The 27,481-nt window shown below is 45.8% G+C and overlaps 1 protein-coding gene across 2 annotated transcripts in view; it reads right to left on the reverse strand.

Annotated features, from left to right (window-relative positions):
* Positions 1 to 15,600, reverse strand: part of SLC30A4 (solute carrier family 30 member 4) — a 53,295-nt gene extending 37,695 nt beyond the window's left edge. Inside the window, exons 1-2 of one of the 2 annotated variants that reach the window (XM_075897167.2) lie at positions 15,202 to 15,600; positions 14,006 to 14,519 (exon numbers count right to left, since the gene is read on the reverse strand). In XM_075897167.2, the coding sequence (XP_075753282.1) occupies positions 14,006 to 14,402 (397 nt within the window). In that variant the 5' untranslated portion in view covers positions 14,403 to 14,519; positions 15,202 to 15,600. Of the gene's footprint in view, positions 1 to 14,005; positions 14,520 to 14,954 lie in introns of both variants that reach the window. The other variant, XM_075897166.2, reaches the window with a different exon arrangement.
* Positions 15,601 to 27,481: the final 11,881 nt, after the last annotated feature.

The following is a 27,481-nucleotide window of genomic DNA, read 5'->3' on the forward strand; positions in this document are numbered from 1 at the left end:
GCGCGTTTAAGCAACTGATTAATTTATTAAGCCAAGACTGCTAAGGTTTTTTTTTTTTTGACAATTTGAAACATAGGCAGAGCTCCAATGAGTAAATGGCAAAGAAATTCAACCTACCCTGGTTGGTTTTTTTTACATTAAATCTTAAGCCTCATTGTTCCCTGTCCCAACAGCCATTGCCAATCCTTCCATTCTGAAATATTTCTTTCTGTTGCTTCGTAATTTAACTCCCTTCTTGTAACTGTAGGCTATGCTGAGAAAAATTTCATCAGATCCAAAGGTCAAAATGATCAATTTGCCACGAAGCAGATGTAAATATCTTTACTGCAGGGAACGAGTTAACCTAATAAAGATGTAGTCTTCCTTACCTTAGACTATCTTTTCCCCAAAAGAGAGTAGGGCCAAGCTCTCTTACATGCATTTAATATAAAGCTAATGTGAGATATGCACATGCACTCAGAAGAGACAACACCTTCAGTTTCAGTTCAGCAATGGGTCAGGTCTCCCCCGTGCTGTGGAACTGGAAACAGCCTAAAATTGTTCAATCTCTAGCCTCCAAAGTAAAGGCACTCCCCGAGTGCAAACATCCAACTTACAAACAAAAGCTCACCTGCAGCCTCAGAGAGCAGGCAAGAGGCACAGATGTTGGTGAGTAGTGCAGGTGCTGGATGGAGGATTCCAGAGGACAGGGGGTGGTCATGCAGCCAGCGGCTGGAGAGAAGCAATGCTTTGAAGGGGAAACTGATGCGTCTCTCCAGCTGTTGGCTGCATGGCCACCCCATGCTCCTCAGGGTCCTTCAGCCCATGCTACTTGTTGCCTCCTGGAGTCAATACAGCACAAAAATAATTTGTATAAAATTTTATGATTTGTTCATCTTTGTTTTGGTTTCTTAATTTTAGCAAAATCAGCTTAGAATCTTCTTGAGGAAAACAAATTACACCTCTTCCCATATGTTCTGAATGAATTTTTTATTTGCACAATTTTAAACATGTTGCATTTAGAAATGGCAAGCTCAGCTTTTTTTATAGTCTTCAATGAGGAAGAAACAATTTGACAAAATTTGGTTCCGTTTGAAACTTACAAACATTTAGGCTACGTCTACACTGGCCCCAAATTCCGGAAAAGGGATGCAAAGCAGGTAAGTCAGCATAGGGAAATCCGCGGGGGATTTAAATATCCCCCGCGGATTTAAATAAACATGTCCGCCGCTTTTTTTCCGGCTTGGGGAAAAGCTGGAAAAAAGCGTCTAGACTGGCGCGATCCTCCGGAATAAAGCCCTTTTCCGGAGGATCTCTTATTCCTACCTGAAGGAGAGATCCTCCGGAAAAGGGCTTTATTCCGGAGGATCGCGCCAGTCTAGACGCTTTTTTCCGGCTTTTCCCCAAGCCGGAAAAAAAGCGGCGGACATGTTTATTTAAATCCGCGGGGGATATTTAAATCCCCCGCGGATTTCCCTATGCTGACTTACCTGCTTTGCATCCCTTTTCCGGAATTTGGGGCCAGTGTAGACGTAGCCTTAAAGTATACCATTTTATGCATGTGTATGTACTCTGTTTTTCTATTGATTTTTCTCAGAATTTTTTTAAGGACTTCTCCATTGAGACACATTTGTTCTAGACAATTCAGGTAGGAAACTGCATTTTAATAGGGCTCACTTAAGGCCTCCTAATTTTAGGATTCTTCAAACCATGGTACCTCACTTAAAACCTTTTTGGTTTAGGATGAATGAATTACAAGTGCGTAAAATTTCTCTTTAAAAAAGATTTAAAAAGAAATAATGAGGAACTCTAAATGCTAACATCAGTGTAAGATAAAGATTGGAAAAGCAAGCTCTCATAATTCAAGAAATTAGACAAATGAAAGTTCTTAATGTCCAAATGTTCATTCTTAAGCAAAGGCATAAAAGCAGGCTATGTCAACATGGTTGGCAGCTTGAAAAGAGTCATCATCAATCCTTATCAATAAAGGGTTCACTGTTTCATTACTGTTTTCACTGAGACATGAAGGACAAAGATCTAACTCACGTAGGGTGACCAGACAGTAAGTGTGAAAAATTGTACCACTATTTTTCCCCAAGGGAGGGTGGGAGAGTATAACTGCATATATAAGACAAAGCCCCTAATATCAGGATGGTTCCAATAATATTGAGATTTCTGGTCACCTTAATCACATGGGTGAGTGGTCACAAATACATTCAAAATGTCAGTAACAAAAACAAAATTAGAATCAATCAGTAGATACAATGTGGGGTGTTTTGTTTTGTTTTTGGTTGGTTGGGTTTTTTTGCCTCCTGATGCAGCGCTATTCACACAGAAGTACAGGCAGTCCCCGGGTTACATGGATCCGACTTACATCGGATCCCTACTTACAAACGGGGTGAGGCAACCCTGCACTAGCTGCTTCCCCCCAGCAGACCAGGGAGATGCGGAGCGGCTTTTCTCAGCAGACACCTCAGCTTGAGAATAAAGGACTGAGGGAAGTGAGGTGTGGGAGAATAAAACTGAGCTCTGGAGAAATGCTTGGCTAGAGTTTCCCCTACAATATGTACCAGTTCCGACTTACATACAAATTCAACTTAAGAACAAACCTACAGTCCCTATCTTGTACGTAACCCGGGGACTGCCTGTAGTCAACTCAGCCAGAACACTCAATCTTATAGAATTATAAATGGCTCGTCAGACTGAGAAACAATAAACATTGTAAGCCTAAAGTGGACTGAGGTTAAGCAGTTTGTGCATAATTTGAAACAGTCCTGCTGGTCAGGATTTCACAGATTCAACTGCAGTTATCTCAGAGTCTAAAAGGGCCTTCTACCACTGGTGATATTCCCCCACATTCAATCTGTCACAGCTTATCTGTATATCTTGTAACCTCTGAGGAGGATTTTGGGGATGTAGGCATGTAGGTTCCTGTGATGGGGTAGACAGACCACATACTGCAAGGAGAGGGATAGTGACAGCCTCTAGACTCAGATGGCCCTGCCCCACTGCATCTGCAACAGTGGTCAGTCAGAGTGGGGAATTAAAAGGAGGAGACCTACTCCAGTTCAGGGTTGAACAAGGAGGAGAGCAGAGCTCTGCATCTGATGCGAGAGAAGTCTCTTTGCAGCCAGATACTGAGGGCATTGCTACATTACAGGGTTTACAGAGGCACAGCTGGATGGGTACAACTGCACTGTTGTACTCTCAGTAATGAAGCCATCCTAAGTCAATGGGAGAGAGCTTTCTGTCAGCTTAACTACTTTAGCCCCTATGAGTGGCAGAAGCTACGTCAACAAGAGCAGTTTTCCCACCAACACAACACTGTCCACACTAGCACTTATTTAATAATAAGTGAGTTAATCACCCCACGGGTGACACAAATTGTGCCAACGTAAGTTATAGTGTAGATACAGCTTTTGCCTAAGATAACTTACTGGTTGGATGAACCTCGTGGCAGAAGGGACAACAAGACCTTGGGGGACTGTTTGAAAATGAGCTCCAAATGTAATGAGGGGGAAGGTCTTACTGAAGATTCATCGGATGCCCCTGGTTTAAAGTTGTGTTTTTCCTGATTTAATACCCCGAAACGACTGCTGTGTATCTTGGTCAGATGACTAAAGCGCTGCTACATCAACCACTGCAAAAGACAGTGAACCTACCTACATGCAGCTGGGTGAGTCATGCCCTTCCTCATTACAATCCCGATGTCTCAAAAGGTCACAGAAAACTGATTGTTACAATATCCTGTAGGATCAAAGCAAACCTTTGCAGATGACTAAACACTAATTTTCCTCAGAATGTTTTGAAACATGAAACTCAGGCGTGTCTAGACTACAGGGCTTTTCCAGGATACCAAATCCAGGGAACATGTCTGCTCTTCTGCTTTTTTTTGCCGAAGAACAAATGCACTCTTTCAAAAGCCCTGTCTTCCTCCTCCCACAAAGAAAAAGGGCTCTTCCGAGAGAGAAGGCTTTTTCAGAAATTTGGCCCAGTGTAGACGGGCCAAATTTTAGAAGAGCCTCTTCCAAAAAAACTATTGGAAAAAGGTGTGCAGTTTGCGTACCTTTTTCCAATAGATCATTGTAGTGTAGACATAGCCTCAGAGCATGGGCCACAGACACAACTTAGGAGAGGAGGCTTGGTTAGGTAGTTAGGCCCATTGTTGAGGGGCTTTAGCCTAGAACTTGGGAGACCCAGTTTCAGTTCCCTGCTTTGCCCCAGACTTCCTGTGTCTTTGGAAAAGTCATTTAGTATCTCTATGCCTCAGTGCCCCAGCTGTAAAATGGGGCTAATACTTCCGAGCAGAGTTGTATGGATAAATAACTGAAACAGTGTAAGGTACTCAGCTAGTGTGCAGATGGATGGGGACCATATAAGTGATTTAGTTGGAGACATCCACCACCTTGACCGAGCTTAGAAAGTAATGATGCAATGCAAAAGCAAAAAGCAATGATGATCTAATTGTGATTAAGGTGTAGTTTATTTTAAACACACCCTTTTTCCAGTTCTGTCCCTAAATCAGATGTGTGGTGTACACATGAGCATGAGTTGAATCTGACACTATTCAGAGGCCATGAAATCTCAAACAGACTAGCAAGTGGCATGGTGAATGATACAGAAGTCACCCCATTGAGAAATGTGAGGCTCAGATCCTCAAAGTTCACATCAATGGGATTTGAGCAGCTAAATGCCTCTGAGGATTGGGATGTCAGTGACTCCAACAGCAGGCGCAACAGGCTCTGACAGAAATTCCATTAAGGAATGGGACTGGTACATGGCTAAAATTCCCAAATTCATTTTATCCAGGAAGTCTCATACTACATCAACCTGTCCTTATGATAAGGTATTTTCTACACCTAAGATCAGACTCCGACAAATTCACTTTTCAATCATGCTGAACCACTCACAGTCAGAAAAAGAAAAACCAAGACCGAGCAAGCTATCATTCAGCCAGTTCTCTGTAATATGTCCACAATTAAAAGCCTCATTCCTAATTAGATCATGGATTGTGGCAATGACTAACCATGCATTGAAGCAGAAGCTAAAAGGCCAGGTCACTGTTTGCCCTTACCATGCAATCCTGGGATAAGGCCTCTGATGAACCTAAGTGGAGTAGATAACAAATGTCAATTACCTTGTGTATGCCTGACAAATGGACTTTCTCTTAGTTTTTCCTTGGCACGCTTGATAACATATACATTTTTTAGATTTGAACAATGACATTGTCAAATATACCACAGATGGGGTGCAGATAAAGTCCTTATTCAAACGTATAATATCAACAAAGGTATAATGTGGAATCAATTGCAGTTTCCACTGTATAAAATGAAGCTGCTTCACCACCACCATTTTCTACACTTACTTTTAAAAACTAATCAAGTTTAATCTTCCTGTTTTCAAAATGTTATTTTTAGCTCTGTGGTCCCCAAACTTTTGAGGCTCGCCCCCTCTTATCATTCTCTGTGCCCCCTCCCCACCATTCCTCATCACACCTGAAGCCAGTCACCAGAGCAGGGTCACAGCTTTGGATGAAGAAACACACACAGGGGAAAGGGGGCCAAGTCTGGAGCCACAGAGGGGGAGGATGCGGGTCTCAGGCTGAGAACAGGGCCACAGCCAAGGGCAGGCCTGCAGACAGGGGATGGCAAAGGTAGCAATTGCTCTGGGGCCTGATGATTCAGAAGGGCCCATGGATCTGGCTGCTGATGCTACCAAAGCATCTACGAGCAGAGCCACAGGCCCTTTAAATGGCCACCACTGCAGCACACTCCAAGCAGCTCTGAGGGCTGTCTGAGGAGGGGTGCAGCACACTCCAGGAAGTGCTGCTGGCTGGCAGTCTCAGACCCGCCACTGCCATTTGCAGTCCTGCTCCTTCCAGGAGCACAGAGCCACTGCCCTCCCCCCACCTTGCCCGGGGGCCTGACAAATTTGATGGCTCTCCTGGTCAGGGGCCAAGGTTGGGGGCAGGAATAGGAGCAGAGCCATAGCGAGGCAGTGGCAGGACCAGCTTCTAACTCTGCTCCCACTTCCCATCCCTCCCCCTAGCCTCCTGCCAAGACTGGGGGTGTCACCAGAGGGGAGCTATACTGACACTGTGGGGACGGGGCTAGGCATGGTGCCAAGAGGTGGGGACACAGCTAGGAGTGGGATTTGAGTAGAGCTACATGTGGCTCGTGAGACACGGTATTGTCATATCACTTTCTCCACACAAAAGCACAGGTCAGAGGAAAATGGATGGTAGAAATAGTCTGTGTTCTTCAAGAGTAAAAGTGACACCGAGTGCATGAACTCCAAAAGACCTGGCCCATACATTGTGGTATATAAATGAAAAGTGAATAAGATAAATACTATGCCTTTTAAAAATGGTTAAATATTGGTGATGATGTAATTTTTAATAGCTTTGTATCCAGTCATGTGACTTTCAATGTTTCTTTCATATTCATATCACAATAAGCTCTCAATGAATAAATGGCAAAAAAAACGTAATTAATGCAGAGTTAATGCTAATGATAGCTCATCCCTTCCAGCATCTCAAGTTCAGCACAACTCAGTGTCTGAAAACTAAGAAATATAGAATTAAGGTAAATGCCTACATGCAGGGCCGGCTTTAGGAAGTGCGGGGCCCCATTCGAACCATTTTGGCGGCCCCCCCCCCAGGATTTTTTGTTAAGCAAAAGAAAAGAAAAAAAAAACACCACAACCACACAAATATATCACATAAGATTTTAAGATTGCCTTAAGTGTAGGTCAGATATTTTCAATTGCAAACTATCCAGTTTTTTCAATAAAGTTTACTTTTTAAAAAGTTACCAGAGAGCGTTGCAGTTTTCTGTTACATTGATTTACTTTTTAAATAGCAAAAATTGAGTCTTTGTTAAGAAAGTGTCAATTCTGTGGTCAAGTTCCAGTCCTTAGTGATTTCAGCACCAATGATTTCACTAGGTAATATGGTACCTCACCACCATTGCCTCCTTTGCACTGCCCTTCAACACTTTGCCTGCATGTTGAGTCCAAGGTCAGTCTACACAAGATTTTATCAATGATTTTTGCGCAGGCAATCACTGAGACAAGACAAGGACTCTCAATTGAGTCTAGTCAGTCAGCTCTGCCTTTAAACACTGAATGTAAAGGGTCAGATATAATTGAGGATTCCCAAATAGACTCTACACCACCAGAAATAAAACCTGTTTCCATCTTCTGTGACTTTCAGTTAGATGTGACAGTTGATTAACAGATGGCAGTAGATAGCTCATTCAGACCACTGGCTGATAATAGTTAGTCACCCTGACCTGTCATTAACCAGAGTCATGGACTCACCCTACTCTCCATTATCTCTATGATTCTCTGATGACCTGTGACAAAAAAGGAGGGTGGAAAGGGAAACTGAAGGGAGAGACCTCTCTAAATTCACCAATCAAGGAGCAGTATTGCCAACCCAAAAATCACAAGGAACGCCTACACAAAGTTATGAGACTGATCTATAAATCATAAGATATTTTAAAAATAAAACATGTTGGATTTTTATTGGCCTTTTGTTTGAGTATTTAGGGTTCATGTTTTAAAGCTTTCCTCCTCAGCTGTAAGGCCCAGAAGTATAGAGAACTTTTTAAAAATGAAAGCTGAGATTCCTACATAATCAATTGACTCCAGGTCTTTAGAAAAACACCAAATGTTTTGAGACTCATGGTAAAACAATGGAGGAATTCTTGTGAGCCCATACTTTGCCCACAGTATAAATAATAATAATAAAAAAACCACACACACACACACACACTATCTTCTCCACTAAACATCCTAATGAGATACTGCAAATGAGGAACTGAATTAAATGAGGAAATGAGCTCCTGATATGAACAGGTATCAACCTAGTTTTTCATAATTGAGATGGGTTATCAGGAATCATACATGACAATATGAAATCTTTCCACTCTCAAGTCAGCATAGTCACAAAACACCTATAATTTCGATCCGTGCATTTATTGGATAGTGAAAGAGAAAGGAGGGGAATTAGTGTAGCTAAAAGTTCAAATTAAAAAAAAAAAAAAAAAAAAAAAGCCTGAAGGAATTAGGACTGGGCTCCTACATCTCACGTTTTCAGAACTGACTAGGACACTTATGACCAGATTTTCAAAGGTGTGTAAAGAACAGATCGATATCTTTGAGGATCCGAGTTGGCAACTGTCTCTTTAGGAGTTTAATTACCTTTGAAAATCTGAGCTTAGATTTCCAAGTCCAATTTTCAAAAATGACTTTAGTCACTCAAGTGCTTTTGAAATTTTTAACTGGGGGCCTAAAGAGACAAAAACAGACAAAAGGCAGGAGATATGGTATTCCTTTTAAAAATGCGTGACATCTATTTTTAACTAAATTTTATATTATTTTTCTCCCGGGGCAGCTGACCCCCCCACCATCACCTTCCTGCAGATCTATCATCTTATGCATGTGCAAGATCTGTGAGAGCCGTCCCATGACTCTGCAGTTAGTGTCTGCCGGCTTCTGGGTGGTGTCTCAATGCTGCCACATTCACCTCCAAAGAGGGGGCTTCCCAAAGCAGGCCCTTGCTGCAGACCCCCAAGGCATCCACAGGTCCAGTCTCCTTTCAATAGGCCCACTTCCCAGGGTTCATTGATCTTGGATCTGGCTTCCATCCCCTCTCCAACCTTTGCAACTGCCCAGAGGTGCTCACCTTCCGCCTTATCCATTCCCATCTCATTCACCCCACAGGGACAGTCTCTGCCTCACTTGTCCTAGGGACTGTTCTACCGAGACGCAATACAAAGTTTCCATGTAAAAGGACTCAATACAAAGCTAAAAACTTCAATGGGAGAATGATTAATACAGAGATGTGTCTACATCTGCTGCAGGGAGACACCTCTGCCTGCCTCCACCCCTCTCCCCCAGAGTCTACAGCCCCATTGCAAAGCGAGGGAGTAGAAGGAAAGAGGCTGAGGCCCATCAATGGGACTGAAGCTGTCATGAGCAAGCCATGCCCGGGAGCCATTCTCCTGTCCATTGCTGGTGCAGTGTTGCTTCAGGCACGCTGACATGTAGTCACTTCTAGGGTGGGCTGGACAGCTATTTAACACCTGGACAAGGTTTCAGGAAGGGGGCAGTGCGGGCTGCCTTCCTGCAGAGCCCCCATCAGAACTACTGTGCCCTCCTGGCTTAGGAAGAGAATAAACAGGAGGATTGGAAACCAACCCACCCAGTCTCACGTCCCCTAGGCAGGGAATGAGCCATCTACATTAGGCCCTAGCTGGAGTATCATATCCAGTTCTGGGTGCCACATTTCAGGAAACATGGAGAAACTGGAGAAAGTCCAGAGAAGATCAACACAAATGATGAAATGTCTAGAGAACATGAGAGATGAGGCAAGGCTGAAGAAATTGGCCTTGTTTACCTTGGAAAAGAGAAGACCGAAAAGGGACATGAGAGCAGCTTTCAAGTATCTAAAAGAGTATCATAAGGAGGAGGAAGAAAAAATTGTTCTGCTTGACCTCTGAGGATAGGATGAGAAGCAATGGGCTTAAATTGCAGCAAGGGAGGTTAGGTTGGACATTAGGAAAAACTTCCTGCCTGTCGGTGGTTAAACACTGGAATAAATTGCCTAGGGAGATTGCAGAATCTCCATCACTGGAGATATTTAAAACCAGGTTAGATAGACACCTGTCAGGGATGAGCTAAGGCAACTCAACTTTGGAAGCCCCAGGGGCCACACTGATACTTACAGAACATGCTGAGGGCCTCAACTTAAGTGTGGTTCCATACGCAAGCAAATATATACAAATAGCTTCTCTCACACGGACAGGCATGAATACAAAGATTAAGGCAAGACTACACAACACACAGGCCCCATTTAAGTCGGTTCTGCGGATATGAATAAGATACAATATTTACCTGATTTCTACCCATGTGACAGCACTTTTCATGAGTAATGACAGTCCAAGAATTTAACTACAGACAGTCCCCGAGTTACGCGGATATGACTTACGTCGGATCCGCAGTTATGAACAAGGTTTGCTCCGCATCTCCCTGGTCTGCTGGAGACCAGCAGACCAGGGAGACGGGGAACAAAGCCTCTGAGGACGCCGGCAGCAGGACAGCCGCGGCGCGTCTGGGCTGTCCGCTGCCCGCGTGCTCCCCGGCTTTGCTCCCCGTCTCCCTGGTCTGCTGGTCTCCAGCAGACCAGGGAGACGCGGAGCAAAGCCGCGGAGGACCCGGGCGGCGGGATGCTTCTCCCTAGTCTTCTGGGGGGGGGGGGCCGCAGCTACTATGCCCTCCCGCCCCAGCAGACCAGGCTTTTCTCCGGACGCCTGTGGTAGAGCAGCTGGGGCGCTGCCGGTTGGTCCCGCAGCGCCGCTCTGGGCGCTACTGGACCAACCCGGCAGCGCCCCAGCTGCTCTGCCCCAGGCGTCCCCAAGTCAGCCGCTGATGAAACTGACCAGCACTGACTACAGGAAGCCAGAGGCAGAGTTGCTCTGCTCCGGGCTTCCTGGAATCAGCCGCTGATCAGTTTCAGCAGCAGCTGACTTGGGGACGCCTGGGTTTCTTAAGTTGAATCTGTATGGAACTGGCATCCAGATTCAGCCTGTTGAAACTGATCAGAGGCTGATTCCAGGAAGCTCAGGGCAGAGCAACTCTGCCCCGGGCTTCCTGTAGTCTGCCGCTGGTCAGTTTCAGCAGCGGCTGAATCTGGACGCCAGTTCCGACTTACATACAGATTCAACTTAAGAACAAACCTACAGTCCCTATCTTGTACGTAACCCGGGGACTGCCTGTACTGAAACACATATCAACAGAAGATCATTACACTGACTACTTTTTTGTTTCGGCTCCCTCTCGCCAGCCACGTGTTGATTCCCACATAAACCCAAACTGCACCGCGGGGCACTAACAAGCTGGCCATAGGCAGCATACCAAGTTATTAATAAATATTTTATAAACCTTGACCTTTTCTCTCTGCTGCCATGTCTCCACTCCTTGCGCCATCATCTCCCCTGGTGCCTGCTGCCCCCCAACTCCTCACCTTCCTCTGCTGTCCTGACTCCTGCCCTTTTCACTGCCCTCAGCCCTCCTGCGACCTGCCCCCCTCCACCAGCCCTTCTTTCCCCCGTGCCCACTCCTCCAGTAGCCACACTCTGATCATGTGAACTACTCCTCTTCTAACACCTCTCTCTACGCACCTGCCCTGCCTCTCTCCTCTGGTGCTGGTCCCTCCCCTGCAGGTGTCTGCCCTTCTGCTTCACCCCAGAATCACCTGGCATCTGCACCTTCCCTTAGCCCTGCACCCTCCTGGTGCCTCCCCCTTCCCTTACTGCTCCTGCCCCCTTTTTCCCTGATACCAACCCCCTCACCACTCTCTGCCCCATTCTCCTCCTGCCCCTCTGTGCCCTCACATATGCCTTGCTCCATCTCCATCTTTCTCATACCCACCCCTCTTTTCAAGCCTTCACTCAGCATCTCCCGCTCTAGCCCCCAATGCCCTTCCCTTCTCCTCTCCTCTCCCAGCATCACCCTGTCCCCCCTCTCATTGACACCTCCCTTCCTGCCCTTTCCGTCATTGTCTGCACTTGGCCCCTTGGCATTTGTCTCCCCTCCCCCCACCCAAGCCCCTTCTCCTTCTCCTTCCACCCCTCCCCCTCTGCCTCCTCTCCTCCGCCCAAGCCCCTTCCCTTCCCCCTCCGCCGCCTCCTCTCTCTCGCCGCCGCCGCCGCCGCTGCCGCCACACGAGTGTTCACTACCTTCTGCCTTCCCCATTGCGGGGCCAGAGTCCGCACTCAGGCCCTGGAGGCTGAACCCGGAGCCAGCGAGGCCCTGCAATGTGCTTCCCAGGAGTTTCAAAATCCTGGGTCGTGACATCACATCATGGCCCAGGCGTCCTCCCCGCCCACATGCAGCACCGCACATGGACAGCAACAGGCGGTGAGGAGGAGCAGCGCACGACAGGGACATTTCGGGGCCAAGGGGGACGCTCTGGGGGTGGGGTGAGGGAACGCATGGGAAGGCCGGGGCCTGCTCCAGGCAGAGCTGGGGAGAGACCCAGCTCCGCATAGTGGTGGAGCAGGGCCCCGGCTCTGTAACTCGCTGGCACTTCCCGGTGCAGTGGCGCAGGGCCCCCTTAGGCTCGGGGCCCTATTCGGCCTAATCGGCCTAAGGCCGGCCCTGCCTACATGACCTTAACTCTGCATAGAGCTGGCAGTATCCACTGAGAAAGGTCTATATGCATTCTAGTTTCTATCAGAGTTGTAGGTGTATCTGTAGTGAATGGTGGAGGCAGCAGATGGAGTAGGTTGGTAGAGGTGTGTTTCTGATAGGAGAAGATCTGAAGATTACTTTGAGGCGTGTCATAGAGCTGTGATTATGATATTCAAAGATCTGGATCTGAATCACCCCATGTGTGTTATCACAGGAAAGAGGTGTGTGCGCATCTTGAGACTCCAGTCTGTGTCATTTCAATATAGAACTGTGTAGGCTGTGTCAGAAGCATGGCACTTGGGTGTTCTCACCCTGGGTATTGTTTGTAGTGAGGTGGGATACGAGAGAAGTCTGGAGATTTAATGATGGGCAGAGAAATAATAGATTTAGGTGGTATCCTGTGTGAAAGCGATGTAAAAAGTATGAAGTGTCTCCTAAATTTTACAAGTGTGGTATTCTGTCAGGGGAACAGGCTCAGTGTTCGAGCATATGACAGGTGCAGGGAGCACCTCTCTCTTACTTGCGCACACTCTGCCTTTTCATTGTAAGTGAATCTGAGTAATTATACAGATATTTAGACTTGACGGGGTATAGGGATGAAGAATAGCTGCCACGAGGCCCAGCAATTTAAAAGGACCCAGGGCTTCCAGCCGCCACCACCACTACATCAGCAACAGCAGCAGCCTGAGTCCCAGGCCCTTTAAGTTGCTGCCAGAGTCTTGGGTGGCAGGCACAGGGTAGCACTGAAGGACTGGCTGGGGAAAGATTAGTCTCCAGCCCCTCCCTTTCCACCTAAGGCCTCACCCGCTATGAGGACTTAGAACCAGCCTCTTTTCCCTCCCCTCCCCCCTGCCCCCCTGCCCAGCACCTTGCCTAGAGCCTGGCAAAGTCTGACCACTTAAAATAGTTGAACTTTAAACAAAAAGCTGGTCTTAATCTTATCTATTAAGATTACAGTTGCTGTTCCACTGTAATATAGTCATATGTGTATAGATTTACAGACTGCTGTATCGTGCTATTTCGGTTAAAATGTTATAGATCTCTTGAACATGAACTGGAAGAGATAACATGCTTTGATATCAAAAGAGCTCATCAGAGATCAATAAAAATTGAACTTGAAAAATGAGCTTATTACTGTTTTGAATGAATCTGTAACAGGAACAATTTTGGAGTGAAAAATCAGCATGTTTTTCCCAATTCCAACTATTAACGACGTCTGGAATTTTCAGTAAATCATATGATCAGAGTAATCCAAAATCATTTGTTGCTTTAAAACAACATACAATAGACACTTTCATGTTGCTTATAATGACAGCTTAGGATACAAAAATAACTAGTTCAGTGTAGATGTTAGTCCATTAGGGAGATGCAAAACAGGAAGCTGTAAATGACTGTAATCTTTACGGGATTTTTTTCCCTTTCAATGATAGAACTAAATTATATTGCTGAATGATGTATCTGGAAACTAATATAAATAATGAGGTTTGAAGGCCCTAAAATCTTATATAGACACTGGTATTATGCTATTAAAGGGAAACAAACTGAAAATGTCTTCTTTGTTGATAAGATCCTCATAAACATCAACCAGGGAAGAGTTAATGTTGTCAGTGTCCCTTTAAACTCTTTCCTTATGCTAATTGCCTGCTGACTCCCTTTACCCTGAGCACTCTCTGGACTTTATGCTGAAATCTGTGGGTCTCAAACCAATACACAGTCTCCTTTAGCAAATAATTAAAAGAAAATTGTGTAATAAAACAGTGTCCTAAAAAAGCACAGAGGCATTTTTCCATTAACCCTTGAGAAAGTAAGAAAACCAAATCCAACTTACCTATGAGCTCTCCAATCATAAAGAATAGATAGAGAACTGCAGCCAGGGTCAGTCGTTTTTTCACCTTCCTCTGTTTTGATAGTTCCCTCTGTTTACTGCAATTGCTGCAAGGGTCTGTCCTGGAGGAGCTAGTCTGTGTGCTTCGCAAAGCAATATCCCGGTCCAGCAAAGAATCATCGTCGGACTGCAGACCTAGGTGAGCCCCATTGACAGGTATGTCTGGAGCTGCATCCGAAGTGTCATCAGAAACTACCACTCGCAACTTGTTAAACCGGGGACAGTCCTCCTCACCCACTTCTTCAGAAAAATCAAAGGCACTGGTGTCGTTCAAGAACAAGGGATCATCGTTCCTTCTCAGCATAGATTTGATGCTGCTCCAGACCTTGGACTGGGCCATAGTAACTGCAGCCAGGAGCTGGGTGTTGCTGCTTAGCTGCAGCCAATTCTCATGCAACTTCCCCTGGCAGGCAGAAATGCTTCATGTCACCGGCCATTCAGGACATTTCCTCCAAGCCTGAGGAAATCAGATAGTCACACGTTCAATTCATAAATCCAAGTGAAAATGCACCTGTGAGTGGGGGGTTATTCCAGGTAATCCTGTACTAACCAGCCCTCTTCCCGAACCTCTGACTCAGGCTGGACTGACCACCTCCAGGATACCAAACAGGCAGTAGAAGCACACACACAAAAAACCAGAATCGATTTTAAACAGCCCCGTTCGTGTCCCTCCCCTGGCCTACTCGCTGTGCAGCTGAACAGCGAGCACTGACTACAGTAGCAAAGGCGTGTTCGATACCGACCGAACCCAGCCCTCCTCGCACAGAGCACACGGGAACAAATGGTGACACTCTCCTGTTTAAAATTATGCTGAACAGCTGTTGCTCAGGAATCTCAGGTTTGCATTGCTGAAAAACACAGGCAGGTCCACCCTGTGGGAAGGGCTCAGTACCTTGGTAGGGCTAACAGCACCCCCGCCTCCATGCAATTCAGATCCCTCGGGTGTGGACTCGGGTCATTCTCTGAACTCCCTCGGAAGGGGCAGCACCTCGCCAGAAAAGGCTGCCCTGGTGCCGGGCAAAGCCAGCTTGGGACAAGCCACGGGAGGATCCGGGCTTTCCAACAGGAGCATGCAGCAATCCCTGAGTGAAGAGGGAGGAACCGCACCTCCCTCTGCAAAGCCAGCGTCGGGCGTTTACCCCTTTGCTCCCGGCTGCTGCATCTCTCTCTCTCTCGCTTGCTTTCAAGACAACCAGGCTTGCTACTGCTGCTGACTCGCCGGCCATACAGGGCGCATGCGCCGGCCCCCGTGTCGGGGCCGTGCGGGAGAGAGGCGCAGTAGCTCGGAAGGGGGCTGGCTGGGCGCATTGTTCGCATTCCTCGGTCGGCACTCAAAGTGGCGCGCGGTCTGCAGCCGCCTCTGCTATGCCGCTGGTCCCAGCCTAGCTTGGCACAAGCCCTGCGGGGTCTCCCGCTGGGCCTCTGCCTCGCCACGCGCCCGTGGTGAGCAGGCTGCTGGCTTGCACGCCGGGGACGGGGCGCAGAGAGAGAACCGCGTCGCATGTCCTGTGGTAGGCTACACAGTCTCCCTGCAAATCAAAGGGTTACACAGCGAACCCTGGGCTTGTGGCAAACTGGGAGTTGTAGGCAGCGGAGGCTCCTGGGGTCTGTAGTGAAGTTGTCTGAGATGGCTGCCTCTACAGAAAGTTACAGCTTTTCCAGTCAGGCCAGTGGTTAGATATATAACTATCGATCTCGGACCTACAGCCCAAATGTTTAAAGTGCTTTAACTCCTGATGCCTGCATGCAAATTGAGGGGCTGTGTCCTTGTTTAACTGCATGCTTGTACTTGGGTGGGATTGGTCCTGCCTTGGGCAGGGGGTGGACTTGATGACCTCCTGAGGTCTCTTCCAGTTCTATGCTTCTATGACCAAATGTCCCAAGTGGGCTGTGCCCATGGAAGCTCATGGTACCATCTACATGTTTTGTTAGTTTATATAAAGTGCTACCAAACCATTTGTTGTTGTTTTTTTTCTGTAACAGACTAACTCGGCTATCCCCTGAAGTTCCGATTTTCTAGAGGTCATCCCCTTTCATCGGTTAACCTGTTATCCCCTGGTTGCGTCTCAACTGGCATGATTTTGTGGAAATACTTTTAACGGAAAAGTTTTTCCGTTAAAAGTATTTCCGCAAAAGTGCGTCTAGATTGGCACGGATGCTTTTGCGTAAAAAGTGCTTTTGTGCAAAAGCATCTGTGGCCAGTCTAGACGCGATTTTGCGCAAGAAAGCCCCGATTGCCATTTTAGCCATCAGGGCTTTTTTGCGCAAAACAGTTCTTTCTTGTCTACACTGGCCCTCTTGCGCAAGTATTCTTGCGCAAGAGGGCTTTTTCCCGAGCAGGAAAGTATTTGCGCAAGATTTTGTACATTACAAAGTCAGTGCTCTTGCGCAAATTCAAGCGGCCAATGTAGACAGCTGGCAAGTTTTTGCGCAAAAGCGGCTCCTTTTGTGCAAAATCTTGCCAGTCTAGATGCACCCCCTATGTTTAGCTGATTAACCAGTTAAACTGGATTTTACATTCCTACTATGTGGATAGGAAAATGGCTATTCTGGGTAAGTATATTCATTAATATTTCACATATTTGTAATGTGGTTTGAAAGACTTTGGCTAAAAAAGGCACAAAATAAAACTAAATGTTCTGTTACTGTGTAACCAGTTACTTCTATGCAAGCCCACTTTACCACACAATTTGCACACCAATAGGATTAACATAAGGACTATATATATATAAAGCCCATATTGTTTTTTGAGGTGTGGAATTTTAAGAAGCCCAGGAGTCTTGAGAGATTTGCACATATCAGAGTCCTCTTTGAGATGGCTAGACTGCTTAGTACTGAAGTCATGTAAAAAATGTCTTGAAAGTTGCATCTTGTTTCTGTTTTCCCCAGTACTTGTGGCAATAAAGGCAGGATTGTTTACATTCTGTTTCACATGCCTGTTCATCTGACCTGGCACAGTAATATAATCATTTTGCCACTTTGGGGAGCCCTCTGTGCACCACTTTCCTAACTCTACTTAATGAAGTAAGGGGTGTGAACTGCTTCCCTTTGAAGCTGAGAGCTTTGCCACTGATTTAGGGGGGAGAATACAGTCAGGTGCACCTAGCCTTTGCAGACCCCTACAGGATGCCTTGGAGTCCCACTTCCCCCCAGACTCCAGCAGCAAAAGTAGGTGCTTTAGCCTAGTCTAAAGAGGCCTCACAGAAGCAGGAAATTGGAGCCCATTAGACTCAGATAAAAAGTTTCAGAGGTTAGCAGATCAGTTTTTTTTCTGGGACAACAGGAGAGAAAAAAGGGGCTTATCTGTGGCCTGGAGATAGATAAAAGGAGCCTGCTAGGAAGAAACCCATGGAAGTAACAGCAGTTAATTAGACTAATCAGTACAGGGTTGCTGTGTGTAGGATTCTTAGGTTGGAACCTGGAGTAGTGGATGGGCTTGAGTTCCTCTGCCACCCCCAGGTAAATTGTCTTAATTTCCAAAGAGGGAACAGGGCTTAGTTGGGAACCCAAACAAAGGGCTGAATTTAAAAGGCCAGGTGCTGGGGCAGAAGACCCTAACAAGGACAAACAGACTGTCTGTTTATGGGACTCTTAAATGTCCTAGGAGGGATTCATGGGACTTTTTGATTTGACTGGAGAGACAAATAACTGAAGAACCCACCAAGGGCAGAAGGGAATCTCCAGAGGTCCCAAGGAGTGGGAAAAAGACTGCAATATGGCACCCAGCAATAAAGAGGTGCTCAGGAAGTCAGTGTCACTCATCACATAGAAGAATTAGCTTCTAGGTATAAGGTTGGCAAAGCTATTAATTGTAATTAGAAAAGTAAACTTGAATATGTTACATACTGATATGTCAGTTGTATGGTGTTGTAAATAAAGGTGTTGTTGAAACTGTCATTTTTAATGTTGTATACAATACTCAGAAGCTGATATCTTAATTCTGGTGCAGCTATGGGCAGTAATTTTTGCAAGAGGGCCACTTAATTCATTTTGGTATGTGGTCATGGGCTGGCTCCACTCCCCAGAAGGGGCGGGGTCTGGGACAGAAGAGGCAGTGCTGGGGACTATCCTCCCCTCAGAATTGTCTGGGACCAGAGGCTTTGAAGTAAAAACACAGCAAAGGGTTTGTGGCTTCCGGCCACGTCACTACTGCATTGCCTGACAGCCATCCTGGGTTGCTGCAGCTGTTTAAAGGGCTCGCCGCTCTGGCCCCTACTGGGGTAGTACCACGACTGGGAGCCATGAGCCATTTAAATAGGATCCTGCTGCCTGAGACATCGCCTGGACATTTGGTGACCCGGGCAACAGGATAGAAAGCAGCCAGATGCTGTCCACGGGCTGGATCAAAGTGTTAGGCGGGCCAGATTCAGCCCCCGGGCCACATCTTGCCCAGCCTTGGCCTAGAGTGACCCCTGTTCGTCACAAAGAATCTCCATTTTGCCAACTGGGAAGTTTAATATTGGCTTCAATAGCATCAGGAACTGGCTCAGTGCCTACCAGTAAAAGCAGTGAGTTCTTCAAATACCATTGTAGACATAATTTTATTAACAGCCCTTAATGCATTTTTCATCTATGTCAAATGTTTTGCTGCACTTTCAATCATTCATTTTGCTATAAAGATACTTTGCATTTAAACAGTTTTTTCATTGCTGAAGAAGCAAAATAAATATGTAGTGTCAGGCTCTTACCCAGCAATTGACTCCACAAAGTGATTAATACAGGAATCTCCCTATGATAAGAAAATTCCTAGGTTCTGTTGTTCCTAGATTGGTGTATTATGACACCAGTAGAGCCACTGAAAGAAGGCTACCAGAAGTCCGCAGTCCTAGCTTGAACTTTTAACAGCCCTTTAACAATTGTGTTCCAGCCTGATCTCTGTAGGTAGGTCCTACCCTCCCTCTGTTCTCCACACAAATTACAATTTTATTTTCTCACTTATTTCACCATCCGTCTGCATCTCTTCCTGAACCTCCAGGTATTATAAGAATCCCAGATTCCCTTCTCTGTACCTCCAGATCTCTGTTCCCGAGCACCTACATATCAGTCTTGACCTACCCAAACAATTATTTGTATCATCTCTCTCCAGCCGATCTCTGTTATTTTCAGTCCTATCTAGGCATTAGGGAGCCAACTGCACAGGCACCTGTGCGCACGCACACATGGCTATTTTGCCTCCTTTTATTGGTTTTCATGACAGTCTGCATCTGTGAGTCTGATGGTGACTCCATCACGACACTGGAAATGATTTGGGCTCAGGGGAACAACTACACACCAGGGCTACGTCTAGACTGGCATGATTTTTCGGAAATGCTTTTAACGGAAAAGTTTTCTGTTAAAAGCATTTTCGGAAAAGCGCGTCTAGATTGGCAGGACGCTTTTCCGCAAAAGCACTTTTTGTGGAAAAGCGTCTGTGGCCAATCTAGACGCGCTTTTCCGCAAAAAAGCCCCGATCGCCATTTTCGCGATCGGGGCTTTTTTGCGGAAAGCAAATCTCTGCTGTCTACACTGGCCCTTTTGCGCAAAAATTTTTCGGAAAAAGACTTTTGCCCGAACGGGAGCAGCATAGTATTTCCGCAAAAGCACTGACAATCTTACATGAGATCGTCAGAGCTTTTGCGGAAATTCAAGCGGCCAGTGTAGACAGCTGGCAAGTTTTTCCGGAAAAGCAGCTGCTTTTCCAGAAAAAGTGGCCAGTCTAGACACAGCCCAGGAGACAGGACAGGGTATGTTCAGCTCAATGTAAGGGACAACTAAAGAAGCTCATATTTACTGTTACCCCCTTTGACTTGAGTGGTTAGTTGAAGTTTGGGGCTCTCTGCCAGTGTTCCAGTGAAGAGTAGAAATTATGATGGAGCCTGGCATTTTCTTTGATGCAATCTTGTTTATGTATAAGGAAGGTACAAAGTCCTGTTTCTGTGAACATAGCAGGAATCCCCAAATAGCAGGAGGCAGTGCTTTTGTTTTCCTTTCCAAGACTATCTTTACAGGCAACACTACCCTTAGAAATCTTTCTATCAGGGCCACATTACTTTTCTGACAGGCTGAGTCTGCTTCTGACTTTCTCTTTTCTGGTGCTGTGTGTGTCCCTGTGTCTCATCCATCTAAACCAGGCCTGCACAACTCGGAAAGCGCCATATTACTCCAAAGAAAACAGCTGCGGGTCGCAAGGGTAGGTTTGTGGGGTGGTGATACTTTATTAAGAATTTTTCAACTAAATCAGGCTTGCACAACATATGGCTCCCAATGCCCTTACCCTCCCCTCTCCCAGCATCACCCTGTCCCGCCTCCCACTGACACCTCCCCTCCTGCCCTTTTCCTCATTGTCTCCACTTGGCCTGCTGGCATTTGTCTCTCCTGCACCCTGCCCCTTAGTGTCTTCATCTTTCTCCTGACCTGCCCCCTTCCCCTGAGCACAAGCCCCTGCCTTCTGCCTGGTTTCTGCCTTCCAGTTTGCGGGGCTGCCGGAGCCTTTTTGAATCTGGCAGTCATCAGCCATGATGTCACGATACCACGTCACGCCAGTGTCCTGGCATCTGCTGGCATCCTGCCCTCTGGCTCACGCCCCGCCTCCTTGAGCCAGAGCTGCATGCAGGCAGCCTGGCAGCGAGAATCGCTGCACTTCCCCCTCCCCGGAGGCGCTCCACTCCTCCGCCCAGCCGGTGGATTGGATGGAGCCGTGCCGCCCATAGTCGTCATAGGCCGCATGTTGTGCGGGCCTGATCTAAACACAAATCCTTACCCTTAGTGGAAACTTACTCAGGAAAACCTCTCTGCCTGTGGGTGTTACTTTGGCTACACCTAGACTGCAGGCTTTTTGTGCAAGAAGCTTTTGTTGGAACAGATCTTCCGCAAAAACTTCTTGCGCAAGAGAGCGTCCACACTGCAAAAGTGCATCGAAAAAGCAATGCACTTTTGCAAAAGAGAGCGTCCAGGCTGCCTGAATGCTCTTGCAAGTAAGCTGTGATTGCTATGGACAGAATGGCCACCAGAGCACCTGTGCTTTTTCCTCTTCCCCGTCCACGCCTTTTTGCACAAGAGCTCTTGCACAAAAAGGCGTTCTTCCTCATAGAATGAGGATTACCAGTTGTGCAAAAACTCCTCTGATCTTTCGATTTACTTGTGCAAAAATGCACTTGAGGTATGGACGCTCCGCGAGTTTTTGCAGAAAAACAACCCTTTTTCCTCAAACTCTGTAATGTAGACATAGCCTTTGTCTTGCAGCCTCCTATTTTTTCTAACTTTTAACATAAAATAAGGGGCTGCACACCCTGCTCACTATGCTCACCAACTTCCCACTTGGTCGGGAAGGGCCCAGGGCTGAGGCCGCCCCAGCCCTGGCCCTCCTCCATTCCCCCCGGCCACCAGGGAAGGGCTGACCCCAAGGCTGCTCTGGCACCTGTTCTTCCCTCCTCTTTCCCCCGGCAGCCAGGGAGGGCCCAGCAATTCCACTCTCCCCCCCTGCCGCCACCTCCGCTGGCCCTGGAGTTGTCAAGGGAGTTGTTTTTTCCCGTGCTTGGGGCAAATTTGATCCATATACTCATCCTTTATAAGTTGTATCATGTTTTTCAGTTTCCTCGGGCCTAAAAAATGATTAATGGAAAACCTGTGCACAACTAATTAACACTTCAGAAAGCAGAGATGGTTTTTGGAAGAATAAAACATACTTTCAAATGAAAGAAAAATAAATTAGTATGGTTGATTGGGAAAGTATGGGCCAGTAGCTGCAAGTAGTGGCAAAGAAAATTGGCTCTGTAAAAAGTAAGGCAAAAGGAGATAAGCTTTGTTTTGGATATTGAAGTGATAAAGTTGATATATCATAATTTCATTTGACTTTCAAACAGAATACTTGTTCTCGGTAAGAGTGATAACCACTCAGCAGGAAATAAATTGATCTCTCCCACTTCTGTTGTAACTTAATTCATCCACATTTATCTTAGTAATGTTTTTGGAAAAGATATCAGGTAACTTAAAGTGAATCCTTTGGAAATGAGTAAATTAACTCTAATATTTCAGCCTTTAACTGCTTGTATGTTGGAGTCAACGAGGTCATACAAGGTCAGATTTTGTCCCAAATACAGGGGACAAAGAGAAAATCAGTTTTTACCTGAATAACTGAACAGAAAGGGCGAGTATATAATATTTCAAACTATGGGTCAGATTAACATCACTTTGTTTAAGATATGATTCTGTTTGACTTTAATTTGTCTTCACTTCGTTGAATCTGATAATATTTTCTAAAATGGGAAAGGAAAGGACTGAAGTAAATTAAACTGTTGTGACTGCAGAAATAACTACCGTATATTCCGGCGTACAAGACGACCTCTGAAGTTAAAAAACATCCCCCAAAAATCGGGGGTCGTCTTGTACGCCGGATGCCCCGCCGCCGGAGCCCCTCCGCGGCTTTGAAAGCCTCGGGGGAAGCCGGCGGCGGGGCATCCCAGGCGCGCATGGGCTGCCCCCCCACCGGAGCCCCTCCGCGGCTTTGAAAGCCTCGGGGGAAGCCGGCGGCGGGGCATCCCAGGCGCGCATGGGCTGCCCCGCCGCCGGAGCCCCTCCGCGGCTTTGAAAGCCTCGGGGGAAGCCGGCGGCGGGGCATCCCAGGCGCGCATAGGCTGCCCCGCCGCCGGCTTCCCCCGAGGCTTTCAAAGCCGCGGAGGGGCTCCAGCGGGGGGGGGGGGGGGGGCAGCCCAGGCGCTCCTGGCAGCTTTGCTCCCGGTGCCTCTGGTCTGCTGGGGACCATCTCCAGCAGACCAGGGACACCGGGAGCAAAGGAGGCGGAGGGGCGCTGGGGTATAAGATGAAACCCTATCTTTTAATTAAAAAGATAGGGGGTCGTCTTATACGCCCAGTCGCCCTATACGCCGGAAAATACGGGTATCTGTACTTTCTCAAGTCACTTAAAGTAAAAAAGATAGATATTACTTTAACAAGGTTCAAAAAGAGCTAGATAGATTCATAGAAGTTAGATCCATCAATGGCTATTAGCCAGGATGGCTAGGAATGATGTCCCTAGCCTCTGTCTGGAAATGGATGTCAGGAGAAGGATTACATGATGATGTGTTCCCTCCCTCTGGGGCATCTGCTACTGGCCACTGGTGGCAGACAGGATACTGGGCTAGATGGACCTTTGGTCTGACCCAGTATGGCCATTCTTATGTTTCTTTAACACATTTGAGTTTCATTGTAATTAAATCACTTTCTATTCAAAACATGTGATTAATATAATTTGTTCAGGAAAAGTGGAGGAGAAAAATAAAACAGGTTTAAAAAACAACAAAGCCACACATAGGAGTGTGAGTTTCAGGGCAAAACCAGATTCCTTCCAATTTTTTTTTAAATTCTGACCTTGTAAGCTTTTATTCATTTCCCCTTACCTCCTAATATGGCAAAAATCTGCATGTCCTTTAAATATTAACGGACAAGGGTTTTTTAATATGTCACCTGTCATTTCTTCTTTTACTTCAGAAAGGTTGTCAGAATCATTTTATTTATGATTAAGTTAGCAGAAAACAGTTAAACCAACAAGAATAATGGGAAATTGTTAGGGTGACCGCCTGTCCCTTGTTTTAAGGGACATCCCTTGGTTTCCTTATTTCACTGATTTGTTGCATGAATAAGGGAACACTGAATCAACCCTTTGCAGAGCAGCACAAAGAAATGTAACTCTCTATTTAAACCTCGTTGTCAGTGTAAAATTCAGGCTTAAAAAACCCTCATGTTTTAACAAAACCTAAAGTAAAAACAAGTGTTTAAAAAAAAAGTCAAAACTTCTGCTTTTGTGTCATGCTAAGGCTGCAGTGAATTTCACACCTGAAATAAAAATCATGGATGTGGTTTCTTGTTTGAGACTCTGCCTGCTACTTCTGTCATTTCTGGAAAAGGGAAGGTTCATTGATGAACCACGTAAATCACAAATGCTTGCCTCCATCTGGCACTAGTATATTTTATTGCAGCGTGTCATTGAGTACTGTATGTGGGGAAGGGACTAGGGATGTTAGATATCGTGTAATTGACTAGCCATGTAACCATCTGAAATCTTAGGCTGTGTCTAGACTGGCCAGTTTTTCCAGAAAATCAGCTGCTTTTCCAGAAAAACTTGCCAGCTGTCTACACTGGCCACTTGAATTTCCGCAAAAGCACTGACTTCCTACTGTAAGAAAACAGTGCTTTTTGCGGAAATACTATGCTGCTTCCGTTCGGGCAAAAGTCCCTTTTGCGCAAAAGTTTTGCGCAAAAGGGCCAGTGTAGACAGCTGAGATTTGTTTTGTGCAAAAAAGCCCCGATCGCGAAAATGGCAATCAGGGCTTTTTTGCGGAAAAGCGCGTCTAGATTGGCACGGACGCTTTTCCGCAAAAGTGCATCGTTATAATGCGAACTCCGCACCAATCTAAATGCTCTTTTCCGAAAATGCTTTTAATGGAAAACTTTTCCGTTAAAAGCATATCTGGAAAATCATGCCAGTCTAGACGTAGCCTTAGTGTATCAGAGGCAGCAGTGCGGGGTGGCAGGCAGGAGCTGGTCCGCCAGGTGAGCCAGTTTAAAATCCAGCTCTCTGTGCAGACCATGAAATATAGGGATCAGGCAGGAACACAGTTTTTCATAGGTTGCTGGAAGAGGGATCAGGTTAGGATTTAGGACTCCTTGCAGAACTCCTTATGTTAGCTCTGATGGTGTAAAGGGGCCAGAAAGCCAACTGAACTGGAAACATAGGAAATCTCTCATTCTATGGCTGTGATTATGAAACTTTTTGGGCTACAGCCCAACCCACTCAACACAGACCTTTCCATGGACCTCCAGCCAACCACCCATGATGACAAAATGGAGGAGGGAGTGGGTGTGCAGAGTCTGGCTGGGAGACAGGGTGCAGGAGTAGGCTGAGGATTGGGGTCTGGCCAGGAAGTAGGGTGCTGGAGTGAGCTGTCTCAGTAGGAGGAGGTGTTTGAAGGAGAGGGGGTGCGCAAGCTGGACATGAGGGAGCTGGGGGGTGCTTACCAGGCTCCATGCCTCTCAGCCTCCCACTGCTCCTAAGTGCCCACACCCCTCCCCTGCTCCCATTGGCCAGAATCATAGGCAATGAGAGCAAAGGAGAAAGCCTCCAGGCAAGTGGTTTCCTGCACTGCTATTCCCTCCAGCCCTGAGAAGGGGGAGTGGCACACTGCAGGTGAAGGGCGAGCCCTGACCACACTTTGAGAACCACTGTCCTAGGGAAATTCCTGTATGAATCCACAAAGGGTAGACTATTGTGTAGCATCAATGGCTAAGTAAAAGCCTAACACTGTGTATTTATTTTTCTTCAGTAATGAGTATTTTCAAATGAATTGTTGAAAATGCAACAAAACATTTCATAGAAGAAAGGCATGAAGAGCTATGAATGAAAATGCATCTACAGCAGGATCTGAACTCATTATTTTTATTTATTTATTTATTTATTTATATTTCAGACACAGAGCCAATTCCTTATCCTATTGAAGCCAATGTTAAAACTCCTGACTGGCCAAATCTTGAAGTCTTTGCTCAGTATATGGTCTCCAGTCCTCACTCAGGCAAAACTCACAGTCGTATTAAAGTAAGACGTAGAGACTTTGAGAGTTGGACTCACTGATTTCAGCTGGAGAAGAATTGAGCCTTTTGGCCTATCAGTTAACATCCATGCAAATTTGCCACCTCTGCCAATAGAAGGAGCCTATATTCAATACTATACAAGCATATTAAAGATTAGGCAAACAATTTTATCATGAAAATAAGACACCAAATAAGTTTGAACAAAATATGTTCCCAAGCTATACAAACAGAAACACTTTTAATGGGGATCATACTTAATTAATGTGTCATACGCCTCTTCAGTAAGTGCGAAGAAAAGGACAAGATTTTTCCTACATTTTTACTGTCTCCCTAAATGTATTTTGCATACGTTTACCGATCCTCTTAAATAATAATGATAGTGCTTTTATTAAATTTGTCTTAATTCACTCCTATAATTTTCAGTTCTTTTCAACAGCTTGTAGCAAATTTTGGAGTTAGACAATCAAGCCAACAAGCTCACAAAAGCTCATCACCTAATAAACCATCTTGTTAGTCTTTAAAGTGCTACATAGTCCTGTTTTTTGTTTCAGCTACACCAGACTAACACGGGTACATTTCTATCATCAAGCCAACAAGTAATTATCTTTATTAATTTTACCTAACTAGGAATTTAAATTACAAGTTTTAGGGTTCATTTAACTTCACTTTCATGTTTCTGTTTTCATTGGAGGAAAGCCTTCCTTGTTCCTCCCATGGAACAATGATTTGGTAAATCTTTAATGGCAGAAAAACTAACATGTTCTTTAATCTTTTAAGTCATATAATTCACTTGGCTTTGGATGAGACTTCAGGTAGTGTCATTTAGGTTTCTCGGATTCCTTTTGAAGCACAGGATTGGGAGGGATTTTCTAATCTGAATACATACCAATACTTAATAGTGATCTGTAACTGAAGAAAAATATGTACACTATTTTATAATTATTAATCACCAATACTGTTGATAAAAATATTATTGAGCAACAGATAATCTCAAATACCCAATTTTTTGCCTCCAGAAATTCCTGTAAGTCTTTGGTAGGATAGGTACTGATTAAGGATGTTCAGAGGCAGGTAACTGACTAAGTGTGTAGTTGATATAATTTGTATTGACTACATAATTAATCGATAAGGAGAAGTGGGGCCGAGGAGCTACTCCTGCTGTGGCTCTGCAGTGGCAGGCATCCCAGATCCAACTACATTTAAACTACAGCAGAGCCGCAGCAGGGGTTTATTCCAGATTCGGTGCGAGCCAGGACTGAGCAGTCCCGGCTCACACCAGGTCCAAGACCACAACGCCTCTGCCTTTTAAATGTATCAAGAGCCACCTGGTTCTTACTACATTTAAAGGGTAGAAGCACAGCAGTCCTGGACCTATTCCCACTATGCCTCTGTCTCCCCTGCTCCCCATCCTGCACTCTGGAGATAGTGCAGGGGGACCTGGCTGTTAAGCCAGCTCCCCCCAGCACCAGCTCCTGCTTCCCACCCCACTTTGCTGCCTCTGATACAAAGGCAGCAAGGGGGGTAGCAAGTAGGCAAATAGTGACTCAACTACCCGATAATCTAGGCTTATTGAGTAGTTGACTGCTCGCTTACATCCCTAGTATTGATTGAGTTTCATGGTAATAGGTACTGTATGGGTTTATTTGCAGATATGAGGACTTGTATCACAATCATCAATCCATGAAACATTAAAAATATTTTTGATTTAATGAACACATTAAACAATTTGATACATTACTTAAGTGCTGTTTTCAAAAGATAGGTTGAAGCAAAAAATTAAGTAGAAAGAGAACTTGATTAAAATAGGAAAACTATTAGGGGTGTATCTACACTCTACCATAGCTCAAAATAAGATAC

Source organism: Pelodiscus sinensis, chromosome 14 (assembly GCF_052426305.1).
Source record: "Pelodiscus sinensis isolate ZL-2025 chromosome 14, ASM5242630v1, whole genome shotgun sequence".
NCBI classification, from domain to species: Eukaryota; Metazoa; Chordata; order Testudines; family Trionychidae; genus Pelodiscus; species Pelodiscus sinensis.